Source organism: Grus americana, chromosome 10 (assembly GCF_028858705.1).
Source record: "Grus americana isolate bGruAme1 chromosome 10, bGruAme1.mat, whole genome shotgun sequence".
NCBI classification, from domain to species: Eukaryota; Metazoa; Chordata; class Aves; order Gruiformes; family Gruidae; genus Grus; species Grus americana.
The window spans coordinates 14,979,384-15,004,684 of NC_072861.1; the positions used below are offsets into that span (position 1 = coordinate 14,979,384).

Genomic DNA, 25,301 nt, shown 5'->3' on the forward strand with positions numbered 1-25,301 from the left:
CCAAAGTTCACAGTTCCATAAGCTGGGAAGTTGTGGTGTCACTTCTGTTATAACTATTAGATGTATTTGAAGGAAAGCCTGAGCTTGAGAAAATTATGCTAAGGCCTGCCAATGATCCAAGATACAAACAGCTCCTCAAAAGACAGAGCAGACTTTCTACACCTAGAAAAAGGATGGAAAACCCCAGAAACAGTTACTCCAAAGCACTATCAGCAGAGACTCCCATGACAGGACAGCTATCCAAAATAACTCTGTAAAATATAATTTATTCTTTTACCATTCACAGCTGCATAATAAATCCATACATAAAGGTTGTAAGTAGCTTTTAAATTAACCTATTTGTTTCACTCGAATGCTCAGCAGGAAGCTTTACCTAAAAAAACACTTCTGCCAAAAAAGCTTCAGCTCCTGGCATTTTGTATGACTTGTACTTCATTATCAAACTCAAGTAACTGGGATAAATGCTTTATTAGTAAATACTAATATCATCTGGTTCTGAAATTGGGCAACGGTCTGTTCCACATGAGCCAATGACACGCCATGGAATAGTCCAGTGGAGGAAATAAATAATCACTGCAAGATGACTTTGTGAGACATTTTGCTGGGCACAGAATTTAAATTTAACACAAGAGGAGGGGGGGAGAGAAAGAGAGGGAGGAGACCAAAAGGACCAAGGATGCTGTCTGGTTGTTTTTATAGGCTACTCCTTTAGTTCAATTAAAATAAGGTGTGTGGGGCAAAACATCATTATAGGTTTTAATTCTCTTTTTGAAGACTCAAATCACTTAGAAACTACGTGCAAAAGTCTCCATGCTACGAAAATACAAAGAAGAATGTCTGATAACGTAAGTTCAGATCTAAGGCACGACAATGCAATAGATCAAACCACAGAACACCGACAGCGGGCCGTGTTTACCACTCTGGTTCCGTGATGCTGTACAGGAGGCATCTCCCTCCACGCAGCTCTGTGCAGGATACCAGCGAGGAGCAAGTGGGTACCGTGGTCCCAGCAAGCTGGTGGGAGGCCAGGGAAGGGACAAAGACCGTGGAAGTCCTGCCTCTGCTGTCCCAGTATTAAGAAACAGAAGAGCTTCAGCTAAGGAGAGATGACAGCGGCATGAGATAAGTCTGTTATTCCCCTTTTGAAGCAAGCGGACACTCGGGGTGGACTGCTGTCACTCCAAGCCACCACTCCTCCCTCTGCCTCCCTAGTCTGCTCCTACAACTCATCACGTAGTAATAAAATATTTTAATGCATTGTTATTAACTTCATTGAGATAACACAACATTTAAATTAGGCTACAGGCAGATGTCAAGGCTAATAATTGCACCCTCCCAGCATCTGAGGAGTTCCCATCAAAGCAGTGAAAGATCTGAGATTTTGCAAACGGGGCCAGTACCAAAAGGTTCTGAGGCACGCACAGACTGCTTTATTGGCAATGTGTTAACCAAAGAAGTTGGTTAGATATTTATGAAACACCACTATTTTTTAAAAGGGGAGAGAAAAAAAAAATAATCACTAACTCCATATATTTCATCATGTTTAACAAAACAGAGCAGGTTGAATAAATATTGAACATTAAAAAACCCCACCGCCCTGGAAACCCAGCAAGTGAAAATGATCCAGTCAAACATCTGTGATAACAGACCTAAGTACACAGCAGTTTCCAAGTAAGAAACTCATGGTGAAGACTGAAGAGAAATAACAACCGCAAAATCCACTTGCACATGCATGCCCAAACACCTGAAAATCTACCCTAAAAGCATTCCCTAATGCTAATCAGGTGTAATAAGTCTGTCTCAGAGTCCTAGGCTAAAGCTGCTTCCTTATTTTGCTCAAAACGTGTACTGACCTCTTTAAACCACCGTTATAATTACCAAAGTAATTTTAAAAAAATGCAACTTATTATCACTAGTTTTCCTTCCAGTACTATCCACCCAAACGGAGTGTCTCAGCAGCAGGGAGACCACTGGGTCACTGTGTTTGTGTAGGAGTTGCTTTATGAACTGTTTTAAACATAGCTGGCTTCTCCCAACATTTGGGATTTTTTTTTCCCCAGAACCAACCCTAGAGACCAAAGCAAAACAAAATTCTCTTGGAATAAGCTAAAGAGATTGAATGTACCATACGTTTAAAATATGATCATTTGAAAGTACCTATTTTTTGAGAGCAGACTGGGTTTTTCTTATTTCTGTGGTATTGTCTAGTGGGTCAAAGGGCAGGAATGGCCCTTGAAGGCGTTGAAGTCCTCTTTCTCACATAAACAACAGAAAAAGCCAAATTCCACCCTCCACGTTACCCTCGTAAGATCATGGGACCACAGCCACTGGTCACACAGCTACAACTGAATGAAGGATTTGTTTCGTTCACCTCAACTGAAAAACGGCAATCCGCTTGCAAAGGAAACGTTAAGTCCCATACACAGAATATTTAAAACCTCCCTTGCCTGCCTTCTGGAGCCCAGTACATTCACAGATTGGATGGCCCTCGCTCACCCGCTAAGCTTTGTTGTTTTGTCACACAGAGTTGGCAACCTGCGCTCGATCAAACCAAATGACGACAGAAGAGAAGCTGAAGACTCGGAGGCTTTGGGCATCACTTCTAAGCACACGTCACCGGGACAGCCAAGACGTAGATGGGATACAGGCACAGCTTCCTTGCTTCCTGCTCCTAAGCATCTACTGCACCAATTCATTTCCTTGCAAGCAGAACATTCATTTCCTCCATCCTACATGCAAAAACCTCACCAGCTGAACAGACTAAAGCTGAAAACCTCACAAATTCCTGCGCTTGGCACCACTCAAGTTCAAAGGCCATCTCTGGTTGGCACTGTGACTTTCCTGCTATGAGAACAAACAGTCCACAAAAACATGGGCAGATTTTTTCTTTGGAACAATGGCACGGCAACGGGCTGGTGTGTATGGAAAGTCTTACATCTGAAACATCCTCTTCTCTCCGCAATGCCGGTGGGACCACATAACTTTGCTGAAAAACAGGTATCACATGGTGATTTGGTAGTTGTCAGCAACGAGCCAAATCTTTTCCAAGATTTCACACTTAAAATAGGAAAAGATGCCTTGCCAAAATTGGCTTTTTCTACAGTAAAAACAGATTGAAACCTGAAATAGTCTGTTCACATGAATCACTCATATATATTCTATACATGGCAGTATGTTTCAAGAATTCATGTCCTGAAAAAGAGGGGACAACCTCAGTCTTGAAGCTTCTATTTTCAAAAATCTCTCTGTTCCCTTCCACTGCAGGTGCAACAATCCTGGCACAGCTCCCTCCAGCCTCCACCCTCCTAAGGAATAAAGTGGGGGGGGGTGTGGGTACATGTGTGTGGAGGTGGAAAATCCCATAAAATATGAAGAGTCAAGTTTCAGACAGTCCTGCAGAGAAATAAAAGATTTCAGGACATCTCATATCATGTACATGGAAACCTTCTCTCCTCCCCATCCCACCTGCTTTGCCATGTGTTGTTTACTGGATGCTCGCTTGTCTTCACCCTACAGGTCGTTGTTACCTTCCATGGACATTCAATGCAAACAGCTGACGATGAACCACGGTTTTATCCTGGGATAAAAGGCACAAGTAGCTATTAACTCTCTCTATAAACAAAAATTTACAGAACTCAGTTCTTACCTGCCCAGAGGCTAACAGTCTTACTAGGTCAGTCATCCTGTACTAAGATGTTAAAATCTAAACTACTGAGATCTGGTTTTAATTCTCTGTACTCTGACTTCCTTAAGCTGCTGGGCTGGGCACGTTTCAGAGACAGATGGTTCTTTAGGGTTCATGTACTCAAAAGAGTTCACAGACTGAAGTAAAAAAAAAAAAAAAAAGAAATCAAGTGCTGTCAGTTGAAACAGCCCTTTACACGCAGAGTACCTTTGCAATGCATAAACCTCTGATAAACATGCTCTTCAGAACCAAAGGCTAGAGAACAGAGTCCCAATGACGCTTTACTACAGCTCCTCGTTTTGTCGACTGTCTCAGCAAGGACACACTTCTCTGAACAAAAGGGTTTTTGTTTTTTTTTTTTTTCAAGGAGAGTTAAGAGCTCTGGGTAGAAAAGCATCCATCTTTGGCAAGTATCTTAATTTCTACAAAAGACACAAGGAAGACAAAGCATCTGACAACACATTTTTGGTATAAAATGTTTGGCACCAATACCTAAAAAATAGAGGTTTTTACCCTTTTTTTTAAAGTAAATAGGCCGATCCAATTTTCAACTGGATGAGGAGAAGCTCCCTAATATAGTGCAGAAGTCATCCCATTAATTAATTTTTTTGATAATATATTACTTTTTCATTAGACATGAGTTTTACTTTTACTGGTGATGACATTTAAGGCACAACAGAATTAGATTTGCCAGGGCTGAATTTCTGGTCATGCCTCAAGTTAGTCTTTCAATTTCTTTTGGAGAATTTTGCACATGAAGCCAAATAGGAGTCTCATCCAGCTCTTCTCTGTATCAGTTGGAGCCTCTCCTAAATCATTCAGTGAAATCGGAGTTCAAAACAGCGATGATGAATAAGAGCCACATTTGCATTCACCGGCTGGCTGCGTGTACGAGAATTCCCTTTCTTCTAAGAAAGATCTTACAGAAATTGGAGTTGGAAAATTGACATGGGAGTATAAGACAGCTCACAGCACAAAAAATCCTACGCTGATTTTCGAGAAGAGTATCTGTTGTAGAAAGAAGTTATTCCTAATCTTCTCTTTCACATGGTTATTTACTGTTGGTTGAGCACCTCTCATCTGTTCAGTGCTGTGTAAAGCTTTATTTTGTTTCTCCACTGTCTCTGGCACTCTGGCACTGCCCTCTTCTGAGTTTAACACTATTTTTCTCATTTTAACAGACGATTTGAGTCTATCTACAGCATCTGGATTTTGTTGCTGTGTCTACACACTGTGCTTGGTAACAGAAAGCTTTGCAGTTGGACAGAAAACTGCATATGCTGAAACCATCATTGCAAGACAACATGTTCTTTGAAGGTTCTGTGAGACAGGTTCCACAGTCCAAATCTCTGCTTGTATAACATGGAGTGATGTTTCCATAATATTCATGAACCACAGTGAATTGTCACACAATGGTCTTTTCTTCTAAAAAAGTACTTATCAGCTCAACACTTTTGCTGTGGTCAGTCACCATTTCCATCATAAAGTTCTACTTTTTTCTGCTTATAAAATATGGCAATAAAATATCACGCCAAGATTAAACTTGGCATACAAGTTCTGTCCAGAAGTAACCTCAATTAATCTTTTTTCAGCTAGCAAGTAAATTGATGTAGTCATTTTTAAATCACTTGAAAATGAAAGCTGTAGAGGTTCTGGTTCTCATCATTTTCTTGCAGTCACAAGTCCACAGTTTCAGCACCCCTTAACTACTCACTAAAACAGTTTGCAAGGACTCCTTCTGATCCCGGACGTCCTGAGGAGGCTTTGTGCCACAAAGGGATTACACATGCTGCTCCCTGCCTCACCTTAGCTATAGACAGTGAGGCTGAAGGAAGACGTTATAGCTGGATTACTATGTGCTGTGCTGCTTGGAGCTCAGAATTTAACTTAATAAACTTGGGTGTTTCCCATTTGCACAACTGGAGATGTCGGCTGCAGGAACAGGGACCTCACAGCCTTGACAAGCATATCTCAGACACATCATGGAATCACTTGGAGTATTGCCAGGTAATCATACAGAGGTACCTGTATTCCTCATTCTACTCTTTCATGAACTGCTTGTGGAGAATTAGATTGGTAGAAATCAGTCCAGCAAAGTGTTCTGGAACACTAGATTTTAACAGAAGGGCAGTCTACTACAGTACTTGCTCAGTCATTTTTTGGAGAGTAAGTGTAGCAGAGGTATTCTTCAAAAGTTGTTTTCCTTTGCACTTTAATCTAAGTTCTGTCTGTCCTCTGTGCTATCAGAGATTTGTTGTGTGTGGCTATTTAGAGGCTCTTGCTTGCATTAGGACTCCCCCATGCTGTGTGTTATTCGACCCTTCACAACTTCCAACCCTGAACCTGCATCTGAACCCAACATCCATCAAGTTTCATCAGTGCATCCTAGGGGCAAAGAGGTCTTTGCTAACGGATCCTACTGTGAGATCTGATCTTCATCCATATTTGAAGTGATTTGTTTTCCCGTCTGCAGATTTCCAAGAACAAAGACGGAAAATAAATTACGACTCTGAATATCTGCCCCATTATGATTAATCATGCCCACGACGCATGGGAGCACCATTTGTTGCTATCATCAAGTCTCAGCTGCTGTCTTTTCTAGAGCATTTCAAACCATACATATATTCCACAGTTCAGCTTTCCTGTTGCTACAATGTGTTAGCAATTAATGTACAATAAACAAGCAGACAATTGTTCCATTTCCAGGGAATAAAATCTCCAAGGATATAAAATGGAATAGAAACTATCCATCCTTCCCCATATCCTGAGAATTAAAAATAGAGCAAGCAATTAACTCCCCAAACACCCTACATGGTTTAGGCCATCGTTACAGAGCCACTTCAATCTGGCACATGCTTTTACTGCTCCTGAAGTCCTGTCCTCTCCTTACCCTTAACTATTCACTCCCCACTTCTCCTTGGTGTTAGCACAAGAGTTCAAGTGACCCTATGATAGGTGGGCCAAAGAGCTGTCTCTACCAAAACCAAGGGTTTTTTCCCCTTAGCTGTAGCTTTGGGCCAGGTCAGCCCCCTTCATGTGACTCACTGTAGTACCACATGAATGCCAAAGGAGGAGAGGGTGAGATGAGGTGAGAATTGCATAAGCTGGCGTGACTGCCAAAGAAACGCTCACGCAACCACAGTCCCAGTCTTACTCCTGGGGGCAGAAATGTGAGAGGGAGCCTGCTTTCTCCACCAACTTGCTCTCTGTTGCACCCCTTTGGCAGTGGCAGCCTCCCAAGTTCTCGGGGTCTGAAGCAGCTTCTCTGGGTAGCAGGATTGCAAAGAGGTGCTGGGAAAACCCCAGCAATGCAGCGCTAACGATCAGCGCTTGTAACAGGGCCAGCAAATGCAACCAAAGGACACTGCTCTGATCTGATGCAAGGCAAGTGAAGTTTCTCCTTTGTCAAGATGCTGTCATTCTTTCCCAGTTCAAGGGCTGAAGGAGTAGGCTATAGGGTTGAGACCTTGAGAAGATGAGGAAGAGAGCAAAATTGAAAATCATAACATATCATTACACTTTCACCTGCAAGTCTCTTCCCTACGCAGATCCTGTGCTCAATGGCCAGAGGTCACTAAAAGTTGAGGATTTTCCTGCTGCCTGCAGTGAACTTTGCTTTGAGCAGGAAAAACGTCAAACGCAGCTGGCTCGTTTGTGGTTTGCATCTCTTTCAAGCTCTGCATTGCCCTTTGTTCTGCATGAAACATTAACTTTGGAAAGCCAAGAGAGACCTGGGGGCTGCCCAAATGGTTTGATAGACACTGACTTAAATCAAGTGCATTTGCCTACTTGACTTCTTTTAAAATGTCACTAAGGCACCTATTATTTCTCTTCACTGCACTATTTCATTTTATTCCTACCTGTTACAAAGCAGTTACTCTTCATATGGCTTGTGTTACAGGAAGGAAAGCGTAACTGGTTGAACGGACTCTAGAATCACGCTGCTCCCAGAAAGGTATCTCAGAGGAATGAGAGTGACGCTGCTGAAGGCCTGCTGCATGCTGTTTCCAAGCAAATTGATGCTGGACTGCCAGTCCTTACAGAAGACTGCTTCTCATTTAATGGTACCTTACAGGGTCAAGGAAATGCAAGTTTAACATAACAAATCTAGAGCTTTCTGTTTATCTATATGCTCCTCAGGCTGACAAAGCTACTCATATACTACTAAATGCATTTCATCAGTCGCATCTTTAAAACAAAACTATCCAAAAAACTGGCTACACTAATTTTATTAAAAAGCTAGAAAAATGCAGCAGACACCTTGAAAATCTGTTCTATGATGATCTTACGAGAGATGATGTACATACAACTCTATGCCTATGCTTGATTCAGAAGCAGACTGATGATCATGTTTATGACTCGTGAGATGTTCAGCTAGCCAAAAAATATTGCACATGGAACCACAATAACTTTGTAAAGGAAAATTCACACAATGTGCCCCGTATAGGTAGGGCCAATTATGCACTGTTCTTCCTCGCACTTGCTTGGAACAGTTTTAACTACACACACTCTCCAGTCCCTTAAAAAGCACCTCCCTACATCCAAGCCTCTGCACCTTCAGGAGTGTAGCTAAGCAGGCTCCCCTGGCTCTAAACAGACTGATGCTTTCCTCACACCGGGAAAACGTCCAGCTGTCCATGTACAGCAGATTTATGAGCCTCCTGTGTCAATCTGACAACTCCAAAAGATCCAGGCAGGGAAAAGATTTAGCCCTCTAAATACTATTATTTGAACTTCTCTTTCCACTGGCTACAGAGGAATTCAGTGTAAAAGAAAAGAACATAGTTAAAACTGGAAAAAAATACAGAGCTGGGTGTTCAGAAGTGCTCTGTGTTTGTCTTGTCCTGCTCTAGTTTGAGCAGGTTAAGTTGCATAACTGAGCGCTTTTGGAAGTGGAAACATGATTGTTCACTGAGGAGTAATTGCGTCTTGGAGGAAGATGGTACATATGTTAAAATGTATTACATGCTACATAATAAAAGCAGAGGTTGTGCTCTTTTGCAAGTCTTGTGGTATGAAACTCGGCTGTTTTGCTCTGCACAGGTTCCCCTAACTGTTCAGTTGGTTTCGATCCATCTGGATTTTCAACACAGAATTTTGCTTTGAGTTTCCAATTTGAATACACAAAAGTTCTGCCAAAACCACATCACATTCAAACCACAGGAAATCATGAATTTGGCACTGTTTTGACATGGAAGCAGGTTCACTCGAAACTGTATCACAGTCCTTCGAGTTTTGAAACACAACAAAAGTTCCGGTAAACCAGGTCAGAATTCTGAATTACTCAAGCAAGGAGAAATTATGTGACTTTAGCATGGATCACGATTTTGTTATAAATATTTTCCCCCTAGCTTTTTTCCTTTAGCTATAAACACACCGCATGGAAGCATCAAAAGAGAAGTTGGGTTTCTTCCTTTCCAAGTTTGAGTTAAAACAGGATTTAGCTAATTCTCATAGCTCTAACATATATGTACCCTATTAAAGACAAAAGTAGCTTCCTATTGGCAATCTTAGCATGAATAACTGTAAAAGCCCGAGTTATACTGAAGATATGAATATGGTTTACTGTGCAAAATAACAGCTAGTCAACTTACAGCTAACTTACACCACTGCTACAGGAGCAAGCCTCCCATTTAAAATCCACTAGATTTTCAGCTGCCAAACACTGGATTTTTTCCCCAGGATTCCCGTTAGCAAACCACAAGGAACTTTTATGAAAATGGAACAGTCTAAAGTATGATTTTTGCCTTCAAAATAAACACTGCTCTAAAGAAACACATATTTGTAAAGAAGTCATAAGTTCACTGAGGACGAAAGGAAAACAATCTAGATTTCCAGACCAAGCCTGAAAACAATCCAGATTCCAAACCTACCCAAGCCAGAAGTTTGAATAGAGAGCTACGTGAAGGTGGTTTGACTGAAGTCAAACAAATAGGAAGCAAAACAAGATTTATATTACTGCACTGCCTGCAAGAAAAAGGCCGTTTAATCTTGCCAAATTTCTTTTTTACCAGATTTTTAAACTAGGCATTTTGAATGTCAGAAAAACTCCGCAGGGATCCACAACACACAGAATCATACATCAGACATATCTGACCTGTCATTGAGTTCTCGGATGTACACAGTTGCTCTCGCAGCTTTTCCACGTCGTCTGGATGAACCTGTTCGTACAAAGTGCTGCCAAACCATTCAGACTGTGGCTGGTTCAGCACAGGAGTCACAGAATCGGATACGTAGATCACTCTTCCCGTCTCAGCTGCAACTACAAACAGGAACCCGTCTGCAGCCTCCAGGATAAGATGTTTCAGTTCCTTCCAAAGAAAGGATTTGATTAGAATGCCAGCAAGAAAAGGGAATTAAAGAACACATCTGTCACTGCCAAAGAATATTGTTTTCCTGCCATCTTAGTAGCTGATTGCAACGTAGGCAGAAATTTTCGCTGTAGTATTGATATAACACAACCAAACTTGTAGCAAGCCATAAACTGCTGATCTTAATAACAAACAACATTTTGTTTTCCTTTATTGCCTTTCATCTGGTGATCTCAATGCACTTTAGGAAAATTAAGTAACTAAATCTCACTGCATATTGTGTGATAGGCATCTAACATTAAAAAATAAAAAGTTATTTAAGCGTACAAACGGAGGAAATGAATAGCTATAACTCATATGGCAAACTCATCCCTTAATTAAATGTCCTGAATAATTTAATTGGAAAGAACCCAACAAGTCTTTCTGGCTTTTTTGTTCTGTTTGGGTTTTGTTTGTTTGGGTTTTTTTTTTCCCCCCCCTCAGGATGAGCTCTGTTCGTAAATTAAACAGTCGCTGGATAAAAGGCAGAAAGTGTAATGGGAACAAGGACAGGAGTCCCCAGCCTCCCCTCCCCTTAGGGGGTCCAAGCCACTACACAAGAGGGTTGTGTCACTTCTTGCTTTCTTCTTCCAGCCTGTGAACAGGAAGCCTCAGAGATCCAAAGGGTCTGGAACATCCCTGTCTTTGACCTTTTCTTTACACAGTCCCCTGCTCATCATCCTGGGTACTTCTGTCCCGAGACACCCACATCCACGTGAGATGCAGCACCCAGAGCCTCGACCCCACCTGGGGACTGGAAGGGGACCTTGCCTTTAAAGCAAGGTACTTCTGTCCCTCACTGTCAGACACTGGGTCTAGATGCCCAATACCTCAAACTGCGCAGGCAAACAGCTCTTTGCATGCATCGCACAGAAACGCTACCTTTGCTTAACAGAGCTTGAAAACCTTTCACGGGAAAGGATGACAACTACCACTCCAATTCCTGGGAAGGAAGCTCGAACAGCCTTGGCTTGCTGACTCCAGCGATCATCAGAACTTGTTAAGATACTGCGTCTGGAACTCAGAGAGCTTTGGACAACCTGGGTCTCAGCCAAGTTAGACAGCTCAGCACGGCTGGCGTGCAAGTGGCAGCTATTGGCTGGTAAGGTGAGGATCACAACCTGGTAAATTCTACTAAAGAAATAGATAACTCATCTCAAGAAACATTTAACAGACCATCAACTTCTATTGTAGAGAAAGCACATCAATTCTGAACCACTTACTAGCTAAAAAACCCTCACTGCACAGCTGGCTGCACTATGCAGAGGATAATGAGACCTGTTTTGTATGCGTTATTAACAAAGATGAGGATAAACTCTGTCTTCTGCAAGGTTCAAAAAAACCAAAAAGGTGCAATGCGAAGTGACTAGGGTCCCCTACCAACAACCAGCTGAATGGCACCGTCCCTCCAGAAACGCACTTCAGGACAGCCAGAATAAACAGAGATATGAACATGGCGAGGTCAGCAGCAGCTGTTTCTCTAATAGAAAGAAGTATTGCCTCGAGCCATAACTTACATGTGTAAGTGCTTAAATCGTTCAGACCACAAAAATGCACTTTACACCCAGAGGACTTCAAAAACAATGAAGGTGGTAGGAATTTCCAGTGCACTCAGTTAAACACAGTTTTCCTTCGAGCACTGGGTGCATCTTCCTTCTTCCATCACAGATGTAACCAAGGACGTACCTCAGCCAGCACCGACACGATTCATCTCTGCCCAGTTCAGCTGCCGGGAACTTAGGCATTATGACTAAACAATGTGTTTAACCTTCCTCTATACCCAGGAGGGAGAAGCAGGTCTTTCCAGGTTCATTTTTACCTATTTTAGAGAATCTTTATTAGGATGGGAAGAACCCAGTTCTGGAGGTGAAAATTCCTTTCCAGTGATGAGAGACAGCAAGTGGCTTGCTTTTTACAGACCTGAATGATAAGAATACCCATTTTGCTGCTTCAGAGAGAAAGATTTGTCATAAAGTTAAGATAAGTCCGAACAGTCACAAAAAATTGTCTGTATTCACATCTTAGATACATTGCTTGTACCACTTACTACAGGACAGCGAAAGATCAAGCTGAGACTCTACTCCTCTCAGTGTTTCCTCACATCTTTTAAGACCACAAACCAGAAAGAAACCAGATATTTTTAAAAAAATCTACCTGTTCTGTAAGAAATGAAGGCTTGTAGGCTCCATCAGTAGATTTGTTTCCAGTGCCCCTCATTGATTTCATGTGTGAAACGGCCATCCGAAGAATCGTTAGCTTGTCAGGCTTACGAGCCAACGCGCTACAAGTGGGTACCATATCAGACAGTTCGGTGATATACTGGGTCATCTTATTTCTCCTGCGTCTCTCAATTTCACTATGATTCTCCCTGAACATTTAAAGAAACACCAAACCAACAGAAAAGCAGACATGACCCGTGTAAGAATTTCAATTGGAGGTAACGAATCATAATAATACTTTACACTTGTTTTGATGTTTCACCCCAGGAGAGCAACATGCTTTACAAAGCTAAGCACTATTACCCCTCAGTTTATAGACAGAAAATCCAGGTCACAGAAGGATAAATATGATTTGCCTATAGCTGTGAAAACAACCCAAATTTCTACCTATTGGCTCCTGGCCTTAATCTCTTAACCAGTTTAATCTCCTTTGGTTTAAGGACCAAAAATGAAGCAGAAAGATGTGAGGAACTGACAACTGACAACGCCAGCCAAACTCCCAAATCTGCAAGAGCTGTGATGCATCTCACAGCTTCCAGTCCTTGCTCAAGGTGTTGGATCTGCTTATAAAAGGCTTCTTTTAGCAGAAACCTCTAACAGCTGGATCAGGTCAGCAGTGTCAGTGCTGACTTACAAAAAACCCCACTCAATGACAACACAGATCTCCAGTCCTATAATGTTGTGTGGAACGTTCTGCACCCCTGTAGGGAGATGCTACATGCCTACAGGATCAGACTGCGGGACTGGGACCATATATGGTATAACTACATACAAAAAAACCCCCAGTAAATAAATAAAATGACTACATAAGACAGCAAGTGAACATCTGGCTTGTCAGACATAGATCAGAATTAATGTTTGAGAACAATCTAGCACAGCAGGGAAATAGCAATGACAGTACTTGATGCTGAGCTCCAATGTTCTCAGCCTTTACAGCAAACATATGACTGAGGTGGTGAGTCAAATTTGAGAATTCTCAAATCAGTCACCAAAATTCTTCAGAACTGAAGATCTGGTAGCTCAGTTTTCCCATACCATAAATCACCACCGTTTGATCACTATTAAGGAATTACACCAATATTTACATCGGAGATGGTCTGAACAGACCTAGAATACTTCAGTGCCTAGCACTTATTTTTCCCATACTGTACCTGTCAGGTGGCAGCTAAATACAAGTACTCGACAGGTACATGATGCTTCAGATGTCAAAGCAGCATCTTCCACTGATTTCAATGAGCTGGGCATGGCATTTTCTTGTGGGATCGCTGGCTGATCCAACAAGATGCGAAAGGTGATCACTTGGATAGTCCACCAGCATTGATCGGTACGATAACGCGACATTAAAAGAAACTGCAACATTCTTCGAAGCTGACTGTTATGTAGACTGATCGTGAAAGCAGAAGCTAGGCTTGGCACACTTTTTGGCTATTTTTAATAATGGAGCCTTTTCTTAAAACGCAGGTAAGAATCCTAATCGTAGTACGCTGCTTCCTGCGATGGAGGAATGCATGGCCTTGCCCTGCTTTACAATGCGTATCCTGCCCCTGCTCACATAGGTGTTATACACGAGGCGCTGTCTGCAGAAACACCACTTGTTAGGGCTACATGCAGAGTTGTTATTCCTGCTGATGCCTGTGCTTACTGTCTGATATTCAGGAAATCCAGCTATGGGTCCCTGCAATGATAGCCCATGGTCGTTCTGTAAATTACACAGGCAGCCCCTTGGTCAAGGTCACAAACTGCTTAACTGTCCGTTACACCGTACCAGTCGACCTTTCCATTAACAGCCTTTGTGTGGGTCTGCACAGATGTAGGAGAGAACAGTGCCCGTGGGACTTGGATCGCATACACACGCACCAGCAGAACAGCTTGTGTGACAGTGCACATGTACGTAAGAGCACGTCTGTGTACGTGTCAGCATATACATGAAGATAAATAGGGACAAGAGGAAGAAAAATGCATTTTTACATGATGAAAGCTTGCTCTAAGTTCAGCATTTTCACAGAAATGGTGATCAAGAAATGAGAGAGAGAGAGACAAAGAACACACATATTCAACATATATATCTATAAATACATATTCCATTGTCTGCCACTAAAGTATTTTAATACTCCTGAACATTAAAAACAATCATTGTAAAGAGTAAACAAAGAGATTGCAAAACTTCCTGAGAAGAAAGAGAAGAATATCCAACAGTCCATTTCATTTATGATCATAAAAGCTAAAAAGTAATAGTATGCTAATCAACTGGCCATTAAAACATTCAAGCAAACAAAACCCTGAAACTTTCCTGAAACTAGTTCAAATTTAAACTCTTGGAACAAAAAGAGGGGCCGTGTTCCTCTTCCACAAGTGTCTGCCCTAGGAAGCCTGGCATTCATAAACATGTATACAGAATGCTGTCCTAATTCTGTCATTTCTAACTTCGTTTTTATACGGAAATTTTGGAGGGATGTTGAATTTTGGGAGACTGTGAGAGCTGATCCAAACCCATTTAGGTCCAGGGTTAGCATTTCTGATTTCAAGCATTTTTGGATCAGCCAACTCTCCTGACTTTTGATCAGTCCGAATGGCATCATATAAAATAAAACTGGGGGCAAACCACATTTGATTTTCCTTCTTCCTACCTGGCCATCCTTTCTGTGTCAGCAGTACTTTGATCATCGTCCCACCTAGAAACAAAATAACCAGCTCTCTAAGCTAAAGCACACGTACTGAGATTTTTTGGACACGAACATCCCCCTCTTTTCTCTCAGCAGAAGAGCTCTACAGAACACGCCTACCTTGCAAACTTTTCCTTATCACCAGAGATTTGATCACCATCATACCTAGAAAGAAAAGATAGTAAGTAAATTCACAACGGTTATGCATTGCATGATAGTCAACACACAGCAGAAAGCAAAGAGCTTCACAACTGCAAACTATTACAAATAACAGCAAGAAAAATGGGGGCATGAGAACAATAAAGCAAAGAAAATGCAGAGTCTGACGAAACGTCCAAGCCATGCCGATTCAAAAGCTTCATTTGTATATTTAAAAAAGTTGTAGACACATTTCAATGGATTTATGCAAACACTTTGACATACACTCATTGCCTGGGAAACTTAACAACCAGCACCATTACAGAAAACACCACCGAGCTTTTATCGACAGCAGCCCATGAAATATTCATTGCTGTGTTGGAAGTGGAAGAGCTGTATCTTTTCCAGATTGCAACCGCAACTCACTCCATTCAGCAGAGGGCACTGATGGTCTACAGATAACACGGGAGGGCAGAGACACACGCTGAAGTGCAACGCATTATATAAGGACGCCTTCGGACACAAGCTCTAGTGGGTACCGACACTGTACTGGCTGCTGGGAAGGCTGGCAAAAGTCAGGCAGGCAGATGAAACTGCCAGCTAAATAGAAGTGAAATTAAAACTGGCTTAAATCCCTAGAAGTAAACAGGTACCTCATTCCTATCCAAATCAACAGAACTCAGATGCCCCAGTAGGTACGTATGGCATGTCGGTAGCAACTTCACGGAGGAAATCCTGATCAATGGGATGCTTTCACCCCACGGGATTAAAGCTTCACTGTTTCTGAAGCGTTGTCCCAGAGAAAGGCAGCAACGTGACCTTTTACTAAAATATGGCATGCTGCTCCTCCTTTCCCTTTCCTAAAAACACGCTAATCCTTTGAAATTAGATTTTGCTAGAATAGTTACAAAAAGACACATTTTTTTGAAAAAGATGTTACTTTTGGAGAAACCAAAATGCTTGTTCCAAAACAGAAAATGTAGGTTTTCAAAAATACAAAAATAAGGCTAGTAGCTTTTCTACAATTTAAGATTATTAATGCTTAAGAATAGTCAAGCGATATTTTGTATTAGAACTAGCATTTCCAAATATTACAACAAAGTGCCTACGAAGCTATGAAGCTTCCATGTATTAGCCAACAAGGTAATACAGCATAATTAAGCATCTTTTTTCTTCTAAAGAACTACTAATTTTTTCCTTTTTTCAAATGAATTAAAACTAATTTTAAGTACCTAACTGTGCCAGTTCCTCTATGAGGCTTCATATTTTCCTTCCCCAGTAAGACTCATTCAAACTCTGAAGAGAAAGCTTAAGAACGACTTGAGCGGTATTTCTTTCTACGTTGCGTTCGACACCAGCACCCTCAAAACATTCAAGTGAAAACGCCATTTTCTTCCACTTGACTCTGCCCAGAGAACAGCCTGAGCCCAAAAAATTGTAAACAAAAAGACGGATTCAATGAGGAATGGCAACATGCCGTTACGTGGGGAGTACATGCATACGCCTCCATGTGAGGATGAGATGCCATGCAGAAGATACCTGAGCTGGCTTGGAAGTCCCTGAGAAGCAAGGTGTGTTAACTCACGTGGAGTACCGTAATAACGCCACTATCTCCTGTGCTCCCGCTACCTTGGGACTTGTCTACTCATCCTTGTCTGCTTGGCTGGGCTGAAGCTGTTACTGACTCCAGCTACTCTTTTCTCCCTTCCAGTCTGCCAGCTGACCTCTCCGCGTGCACGCTTCTTCAGGCACTCCAGTCAAAGCCAGCTGGGTTAGCTTAAACATTTAAACAGCAGTTCTTTGCTAACCAAGTAATTTTGACTGAGACAAGCTAGGAATCAGTCACGTGAGCAATCTGGAGAAGGGAAAAGTCCTAAAAAGAGGGTACAACTAGAAGAGGATGCCTGAACACGGCCCTGGGCATCTCTGCACTGTTTTTCTGTACTCTCTAAAAGCAGAATAATCTGGGGTTTTACAGCAGTTAAGATTTAAATATCAGATTTTGATCTGACATCTAAAATTAAGTGAGTTTAAGCACAGCATAGCTTACTTCTCCAGCAAAAATAATGTAACTATTGTCTCACTCCACCGTCAAACTTTGAAAGGCTGAAGCCAGGATGGAGACAGACCAACACACGCACCTCGAAACCCTGACGCTTATGCAGGTGCCAGTCGGGTCACATTCATCACAGACCGTGTTCCCTTAACACGTATCTTCTAGCAAACATTAGGACTAGCCCTCAGATCGTCAGTTTTAACCCCAGAGATGGGAATATCCTTTCCGTAAATGACATCAGCTAAACAGGGGTGGTGCTGGTCTTGTCCAGCAGGTTATGACACGATGCTACGACACACCTTCGGCGTACTTATCTTTCAGCCTGACTAGGAAGATCTTGTTAAAACCCTGCGGTGAGAGCTGTGTTGGAACACAGCTGCGGCTACAGAGCTGCAGTTACAATTTGGATAACCAGCAGTTATCTGTAGGCCTCCAAGTATCTACCCCTCACTGCAGCTGCTTGGTTTCTCATGAAAAAAAATGCAAACAGTGTGACCAGAAAAAAAGGAAAAGTGAAAAAATGGCAATGATGCTTTAATGTTTGTTTTTGTTTCTAGCCTAGAATATTCCACGTTAATTAACATTTATTTTGGCAATTTTTACTCTTCAGTCGCACCTAATGGTACATAATGAGCTTTAATCTTAAAAAAAAAAAACAATCCACACCTCTAGGATCTGTCATATTGTCTTAATAAGCAGTTAACATCTGAAATAAATTCACAATAAAATTCATTTGCAGTGGGAGAAAGACAAGTTCAGCAATGTCAAATAACTAAAGTTCATCCACAGCAGTTTATAGCTAAAAATCACAAATTTTCTCATTTGACATAGTTTGCAGAGCAAAATTATGACACATACACTGTCAGCTTTGTAAGCCAATAACTACATTAGGCAGATTTCTGCCAGGATGCCCAATTTGCAGAGGAAGGCGATAAAAACAGTAACTAGAATTTAGGTCGAGTTGTTGGCAAGTTCTTCAGCCCACATTCATTTTGACTTTAAAACATCAGCAATGAGACGGCTGTCTTTCTCCACTGAAAGAAGTCAGCGATTTGGCCAACTCTTTGTAAATGCTCACCTTGAAAATTTGCTGGGCCCCTCCCCATCTTCGTCATCGAAGTCCATTCTGCAAAAGCAAGATTTCCGAATCAGTAACCATGATGATGGCAACGGTGATGTGAACATACAAGCCAGCGGTTCTCAACCTTGTTAGATTTATATTTTGACCAGAGGTGTTAACGACTGCAGATTCCAGTCTTGCTCGTATTCTCCAGATCCCCTAAAAGTAGCTCATCAGCTGCCAGGAATACAAAGAATACAAGTTTTTTTTAAAAATTGAAATAATAAATCACTCTTCTTCTCCACAGAAATCTGCACTGTTAAAATTAACAACTAAAAGGAAATATTAAACAAATGCAGTTCTCGTGAGATGGTCAGAAGTAATACCTCTTAGGCTCGATAGAAGTTTACAGAAATCAGTGGGGACTCTATATTTTAGATGACCGAAATTCAGGCTAAAGAAAATAAAGTTCTGAAGCTGTACAGATAATAAACACCAGGCCACTATTTTTGCCCGAGTCTAAAGAAAGCACGCTAGAGGCAGAGGAGAATAAAGCCCCAGCCTCCGGGCTGAGAGGATTATCTACATCACCGCCACTGACTGTAACTGCGGTACATTCGTCAGACTTGCCCTGTATTACCAACCATTTCACACAAATTACCAGCCAGCCTGCAGATGGCAACTACTTTGGGATATTCCTGTGGTCATTACAAAAATGACCTGTGGGTCTACCGTGCACCTAACTTACCTGGTTTATGTCACAGACCTTCTTCTTAAGTCAGCAGAAGAGACGAGCTCTTCCTTGGGCCAAATCCCAGCCCTCCAGTTAGGCTCCTCCAGGGAGCCGCAAAATGCAGGAACCTCTTTCTTCGTTTCTAACACAGAGAGCCTAGGAAGATTAACTTCCTAAATTAGCCACCTAAATTAGTGTGATTGTCTCCTTCCCATTGACATTAAGTCACTACAAAGTTATGCAATAGTATAATTGCCAAAGCATTTTATACAATTTTATACCTTTAAAAAGAGGTGGACAAATACATATCCCAATAACAAGGGGGTGACTCTGCCATTAACGCAAATTAAGAACCAAGCTGATATAAAATTATCATATACAATTACTGTATCAGTGTATTTATTTTAATAAGAAAAAACATTAGTATGATATACAGACCTCGATCAGTCACTCAAATGTAATTCGTGTAGACAGAAAAATCATAGTTTTGTTTTGCAAACAATTTTGTCAGGTGCTTTAGTACTCTAAGCTTTCTAGTATTTCAGTGTAAAAACTTTATATAATTACAGATTCCACACTTCATATTAATTACAGATATAAGTCATATTAAAGCAAAACCCATGCAAAGTTGACATTATTTTTCTCAGTATTAAAAGAAACCCCTGCCAATTAAAAATTAAGATTGGTACATTCAGAGCGTGGCAGCAATGACGTAAAAATGCTCTTTAAAACTACATCAGCACAGAGAAGCATGAGTGCCAGGCAGGCAATACCACCTTGCTTCCTACCTTTGATAACCAGAGAGAAACGCATCTTCCCCAAACATCAGTATTTAATTGGTTAAGTTTGCTGCAATCGTCATTTTCACTATAAATTAATTTTTGCTCACCTAATTACCACCAAATCCCATTTCAAAGTCCATGACCTCTCAGCACTTGCACAGAACACCACCGACCTCCAGCGGCCAGCGCCACGGGCTGGCAGCTAAGCCAGGACCCAGCCTGTCGACCCCAAACGTGGCCTTCAGCGTTGGCACCAGCAGCCTGAATTTCCCCAGACCCGCTGCATATTCAACACCCTCAGCAATTTAACACTCACATATTACCACCTAGCCGAAGGTCTCCTCTCACCTACCTGCTGCTTCTCCGCATGTAACGACGTGCCTGTAGGTGACACCCCAGAACAAACTTCCCAGTCGTTTCAATTGCAAATGTTTCTACCTACACCGAAAACGCGAAAGCCAAAGGTACCCGAGCTGTTTGGTTTACAACTCAGGCCAGCACTGGGCTGGCTCCACCTGAAACCTCTGCAAAAGCATCACATCAGGCGTATCCTTCACCGGCTTCACTGGCACCTGAAACGCAGCTGAGAGAAACCTCCAGTTTCAAAGTTGGGGGATAAGGGCAGCAGAAAATACATATGCCTACAGTGGAGAAAAGCCGCCTCTTCAAGGATTTAATAAGACATTGCTTTAATTTGCGATGGATTAATTTTGTAATTCCTTTTTTTCTTCTCCGATACACTGAGATCTCGTGCCTTGGCAGAGTTTCTTAGCTTCCAGCCAAATGCTCCACCTGAGTACCAAGAGATAGATTTCCCCCCCAAAATCAAACATTAGCTCTACTGCATTTAGCTTATTATAGCCAGAATATAACGCAGAGGATTACGGAGAACCTGATGACAGTTTAGGGCTGATCCTGCTGCCCGCGCTGTACACCTAGTCCCAGAGGAATAAGTGGGACTAGCACACCCATTTGTCTAGCTGGCTGGCTATCAGCTTCTCATCGTGTAAGATCTCGGTGGGTTAATATCCACAGGTGATACCTACCCCATTTACAATGGGCTCATCACGGCAGAAGCTGAGTGCCTAGGGTGCAACACCAGACTGTAGCAAACTAAATCTTCGAATAACACCTTTGCTTTGTTAAGCTACCTAAAAACCTTGATTTTATTCCAAATGCAAACTAATAAAAAAAAAATTAAGAAACCGACAATAAAATTCATTAAAAATGTCAATACTTGTAAAAATGCAACAGCAAATATATCTCTGTCCCATCGCTGTTAATAAACACGTTTCCTAATTTCACATGTCACTGTGCAAAATGACAAAACCCTTTCAAAACCTGAAAAAAAAAATCTCAGGTACGAAATTATTGATTCCAATGTCCTGCCTGAACCACCATGTCGGCTTTACAGCAAGGCAGAGTGAAAGACAGGGAATCAGTTGTAACCTTTAGCAGAACACATAAAAATAATATTCCAACAAACTCCTCATACCCTGACAGATAAGATCTTCTGTTCAGATAGAATATATTGCACATTAGCAAAACAGTAGAGGCAGCCTCCAAGAAGACAAATGACATCATTTCAGAAGTTTCAGAAAGAATATCTTTTATCTTCATTTAAAATTCCCATTAGAAAGAGACTTTAAAAAAAGAGCTGCACTATGCTCTTTTGTTTTGAAAAGACAGCATAAATCTTGTTTTCCTCTTTCACACTGTTCGTGTCAATCGTGAAAAGGCCTGAGGTATGAGTTACTTATTAAAATATATTTTCCTTAAAAGATGTGTGGGTACCATAAACACAATGACAAAAATATTTTTAAAAAAATATTTATTTTTTAATTAGAAACACCTCCATACCAAAAAACCCTCCAACGAGTTGGTCCGGCACAGGTTAAAAAATTGAGATGAGAGAAGATTTGAACGTTGCAACAAAATGATTAGGCAAAATGCCCAAGAAATGTCAAAAGATGGCTGGCCATGGTTATGCAGCGTGGGAAGGGGGCAGGCAGGACGGAGCAGATGCAGCCGAGAGGCAGATGGGGATCTGTGCTACAGCCCTTCGTTCCGTGCAATATCGTGAGGTACACCCGGGAGGAAGGCTGGTGGGCTCTGCTCTCTTCCTCCCCATATCTTACAGTTCTGGGTCACAGAAAAGACGAGACCATAGGCTGAACTGAAACAAAACCAACGCATCTGTAAACCAACCAAAAAAACCCCACCAACCCTCCCTCGCCAAGTACAGATAACTTAGGAAGGTAGAAAAGCCCCATATCCTCTAAATCAGCAAAGCCTAAAGAAAAACCATGTTAAAGAAAGAACTGACATCACATTAAGGTAGTCACTGACCACTGCAGCGCGTTATCTTATGCGCTACTAGGCTGTCACCTTTTTCTATAAGGTACTTGGTATAACTTATAGAAAGGAAAAATATTTTTCCGAGCTGTCAATGAAGCTGAATGCCTACATGGCAGAAACACCTTCGGGATAGCCAATGAGTTTCAACTGATCTACATTCACGTCCATACAGCAATTATTCTGCCAGCTTGCCTCAGCAATTATGAGAAAAGAAACAATTTTCAGAGATAACCGAAGCTGGAAAAGATGACTGTGTTCACCAGCTACATTCCTTTATGTTTGACACAAAGCATTCATTTCTAAAATGCCCAAGGATTTAGGTGTACAAAGATGTATCACCAGGACAGTAATGAAAGGACCAAGTGTTAGTTGCAACTTTGTTCAAAGAGAAGCTAGGAGGAATTAGACACAGCAGGCATTCTTTCCCTCAAGGTCTGAATACATACACACTGAACAGAAGAAAAGAGAGGAAAAAAAAAAAAGCACCCTCAGTTCAGGCTTGGAGAAGGGCTATTAGTTTAAAGCTACGGTGCACAGATAAAATACCACCGTCTGGGTATAACAGCAAAGCTACACTAGCTTGCTAACTGAATCTGCATATTCAATACATATAAAATAATTTGATTTTATGTTCCTCCCACCCTCTCCCCTCTCCACTTTCTTGTCATTAGATGATGATAGTTAAAACGCAATGGTTAAAGCATAGTTTTCAATTAAAATCATCAGTATTTAATATAATCAGAAGATTTCACAGTCAGCAGCATCAAACTTTCTAACAGTAATTTGCAAACTGGCATTCACTGTTTACATTGTTTATGATCACCTATCCCACAACTCAAAAGTACAAACGGTAATATTCGTTATGTAGCAACAAAAAGGTGTTAATGCTTTGTTCTCTCTTTTGAGTGCAAGTTTGAACAGGTTCTTCACTGAGCAGTTTCAAAATAAAATTTGCCTGTCAAAGGCAAACTTCAGGAGTTTCTCAGAGCAATTTCCTACAGTTAGCTCAGCATGTGGAAGCACACTCAGTGGGGATAATCTCCAAATTGTCCTGTCCAAAGGAACCCCCTCAGAACCACCATTCTGAGTGTTCACGTCACTCCACATCCAAGGCAAGGTCCACCTTCTCCCTCCTTAATTCAGTTCAGGACTGAGACTCCAGCACTGTCACTTGAGCAGACACCTAGAACAGGCAACACACCTCGGGGAACAACCCCAGAGTAGCTCTGACAAGGAATAATGTCTTCTCCTTAGGTGTCCATCAGTGAAGATTTTACTCACACTATCGATCCTGTGAAGCCCTACCACTGTCACATTTAGGGCTAAATATAAGACTAGTGAATCTCTTTTGCAGGCACTCCCAGATCAGAGAGATCTCTGAGAAAGGATGACCTAAAGACCGCTATTTGTGATCAACCTCTGATAAAAACAGGGGGGGTTGGTTAATACTAGAGCAGCTTTCTGCCCTTCTGCAGCTCTTCCCACACTTTTCTTCTAACACAGAGGATTCATACAAGTTGCCACAGAACAATCCGATGTGGAAAAACTATCCCTACACCACACCGACCTCTGCAGTTGGATAAAACAAATTTTCTTTCTACCAGAACCCTCAGCTAGTGCAAGGGCTGAACTTGATTTAGGCCATTCCTCCCAGAACTGGAGAGACTACGCTGCCTCTCCAGCATGGCCTGGAATATCATAGACCACGATCTCCGAAGAGTGACTGCTTGTGCTATTTCTGTACCTGGGACTACAAAGAAAACATTTTTAACAGAAGGCCTCTATTTGAGAGATTCCAAGCCCCGACTTCAGATGGAGTTGGATAAGTCTGCATTTGCAAGTAAGAACACATCTTGCTGCCTTTATTCACGTGATAAGTCCTTCTGAGATTAAACAGATGTACACAACACGCGTTCATTACACGTACAACAGCCACAGGATCCAGACTCCATTTCTGGATGCTTTGCCAAACCTGAAAGTCTTTTGAAGTATGCAAAACAACAAACAATACACTTATCAGCAAGTTTGATCTTGCAGGAAGAGCAGATACATTGAAGAGAAAAAAAAAACATCAGTGACTAATGCCACAATGTAGTTTAAATACATAAACATTACATAATAAACATACACATATAGGTACATTTTCAGTTTTTCAATACCAGTTGTTTCCAGTTTCAGACCTGGGGGGGAAAAAAAAAAATTAAAAAAAAAAAGGCTTACCCAGAGCGGCGCTTTCCTCCTCTGGAAGGCATGGATCCTGCCATTCGCACTTGTCCACTCGCCATCGGTGCCACCGGCAAGGCCACCGAGCCGGGAATATCTGATGCCATTTCTGTAATACAGAGGTAGGGAAAGAGGAGGGAAAAAAATTTCCTTTAATCCATTACCTTCAAGGAGAAACCTGGGATGACTGGGATGACAACATGTGTTGGGTTTCTGTGGCAAGGTTTTGGTGGGCTAAACCACGTCACAACATTAGAGAAAGGTCCTTTCAAAAATAAGCTTTTTATTTCTGAGGAAAAGCAAAGCTGTCCTATCAAAGACCAGCAGATTCACAGCTCCCTTTAAAGAATCCCAGTTATGTCAATAGCCATCACAAGCGCCTCAGGAGACAGAGAGAATCGCAGGTAGGTACCTCTGTATTTCAATTTACCTAATGATTCTAATTTTAGTTCTCAGAGGGGCCGTCAGATGAAGGCCAACAACCTTTTACAACAGCTAAACTGCCCTGTAGAGAAACACAGAGCTGAATTCCCAAGACAAATGAAGCTGTGGGTCACGGTACCAAGGCACCAAGAAAAATAAAACTTCAAAAACTTCTCAGTTTGCCAGTGAGGTCAAGAGTTTAGAGCAGGGATGAATTATCAGGTGACACTGGGGTTTATTATTTATATTCTGGTGGCATTCAGAGGACAAGACTAAACTTAGCAGAGCTCCAAGGCTTCTGCATTTCCGCGTGGTGCCTTGCAGACCAGAACTGAGCCCAAAATCCAGGCTGATGTTCATCCCTCTGCCAGTGCTCTGGGTATCGCCACAGGTTAATGAGATCTTCAAACCTCAAAACTTTGATCTGAGGAACAGCAAGAGCACATCTTACACAACAGTTTTCAGACCCCTAACGGCAAGAACTTTTACCACCTATTAATAACAGTCCATTATACTTCAAAAAAGAAAAGAGGAATTAAATATATTTATACCCTTTTCTCCTATCCCATGGATTAAGCATGTTTTGCCTCTGTGCAACTCTCGTAAACTAT

General features: G+C 41.6%; 1 protein-coding gene across 10 annotated transcripts in view; it reads right to left on the reverse strand.

Moving 5' to 3' along the window:
- Window positions 1–25,301, reverse strand: part of ARNT2 (aryl hydrocarbon receptor nuclear translocator 2) — a 105,573-nt gene that overhangs the window by 52,915 nt on the left and 27,357 nt on the right. For 8 of the 10 annotated variants that reach the window (XM_054836735.1, XM_054836733.1, XM_054836734.1 and 5 more), the window contains 5 exons: window positions 24,265–24,376; window positions 18,190–18,237; window positions 15,038–15,082; window positions 12,190–12,403; window positions 9,783–9,996 (listed from right to left, as the gene is read on the reverse strand). In XM_054836735.1, the coding sequence (XP_054692710.1) occupies window positions 9,783–9,996; window positions 12,190–12,403; window positions 15,038–15,082; window positions 18,190–18,237; window positions 24,265–24,376 (633 nt within the window). The remainder of the gene's footprint in view (window positions 1–9,782; window positions 9,997–12,189; window positions 12,404–15,037; window positions 15,083–18,189; window positions 18,238–24,264; window positions 24,377–25,301) is intronic. The other 2 variants (XM_054836737.1, XM_054836743.1) reach the window with 1 other exon arrangement.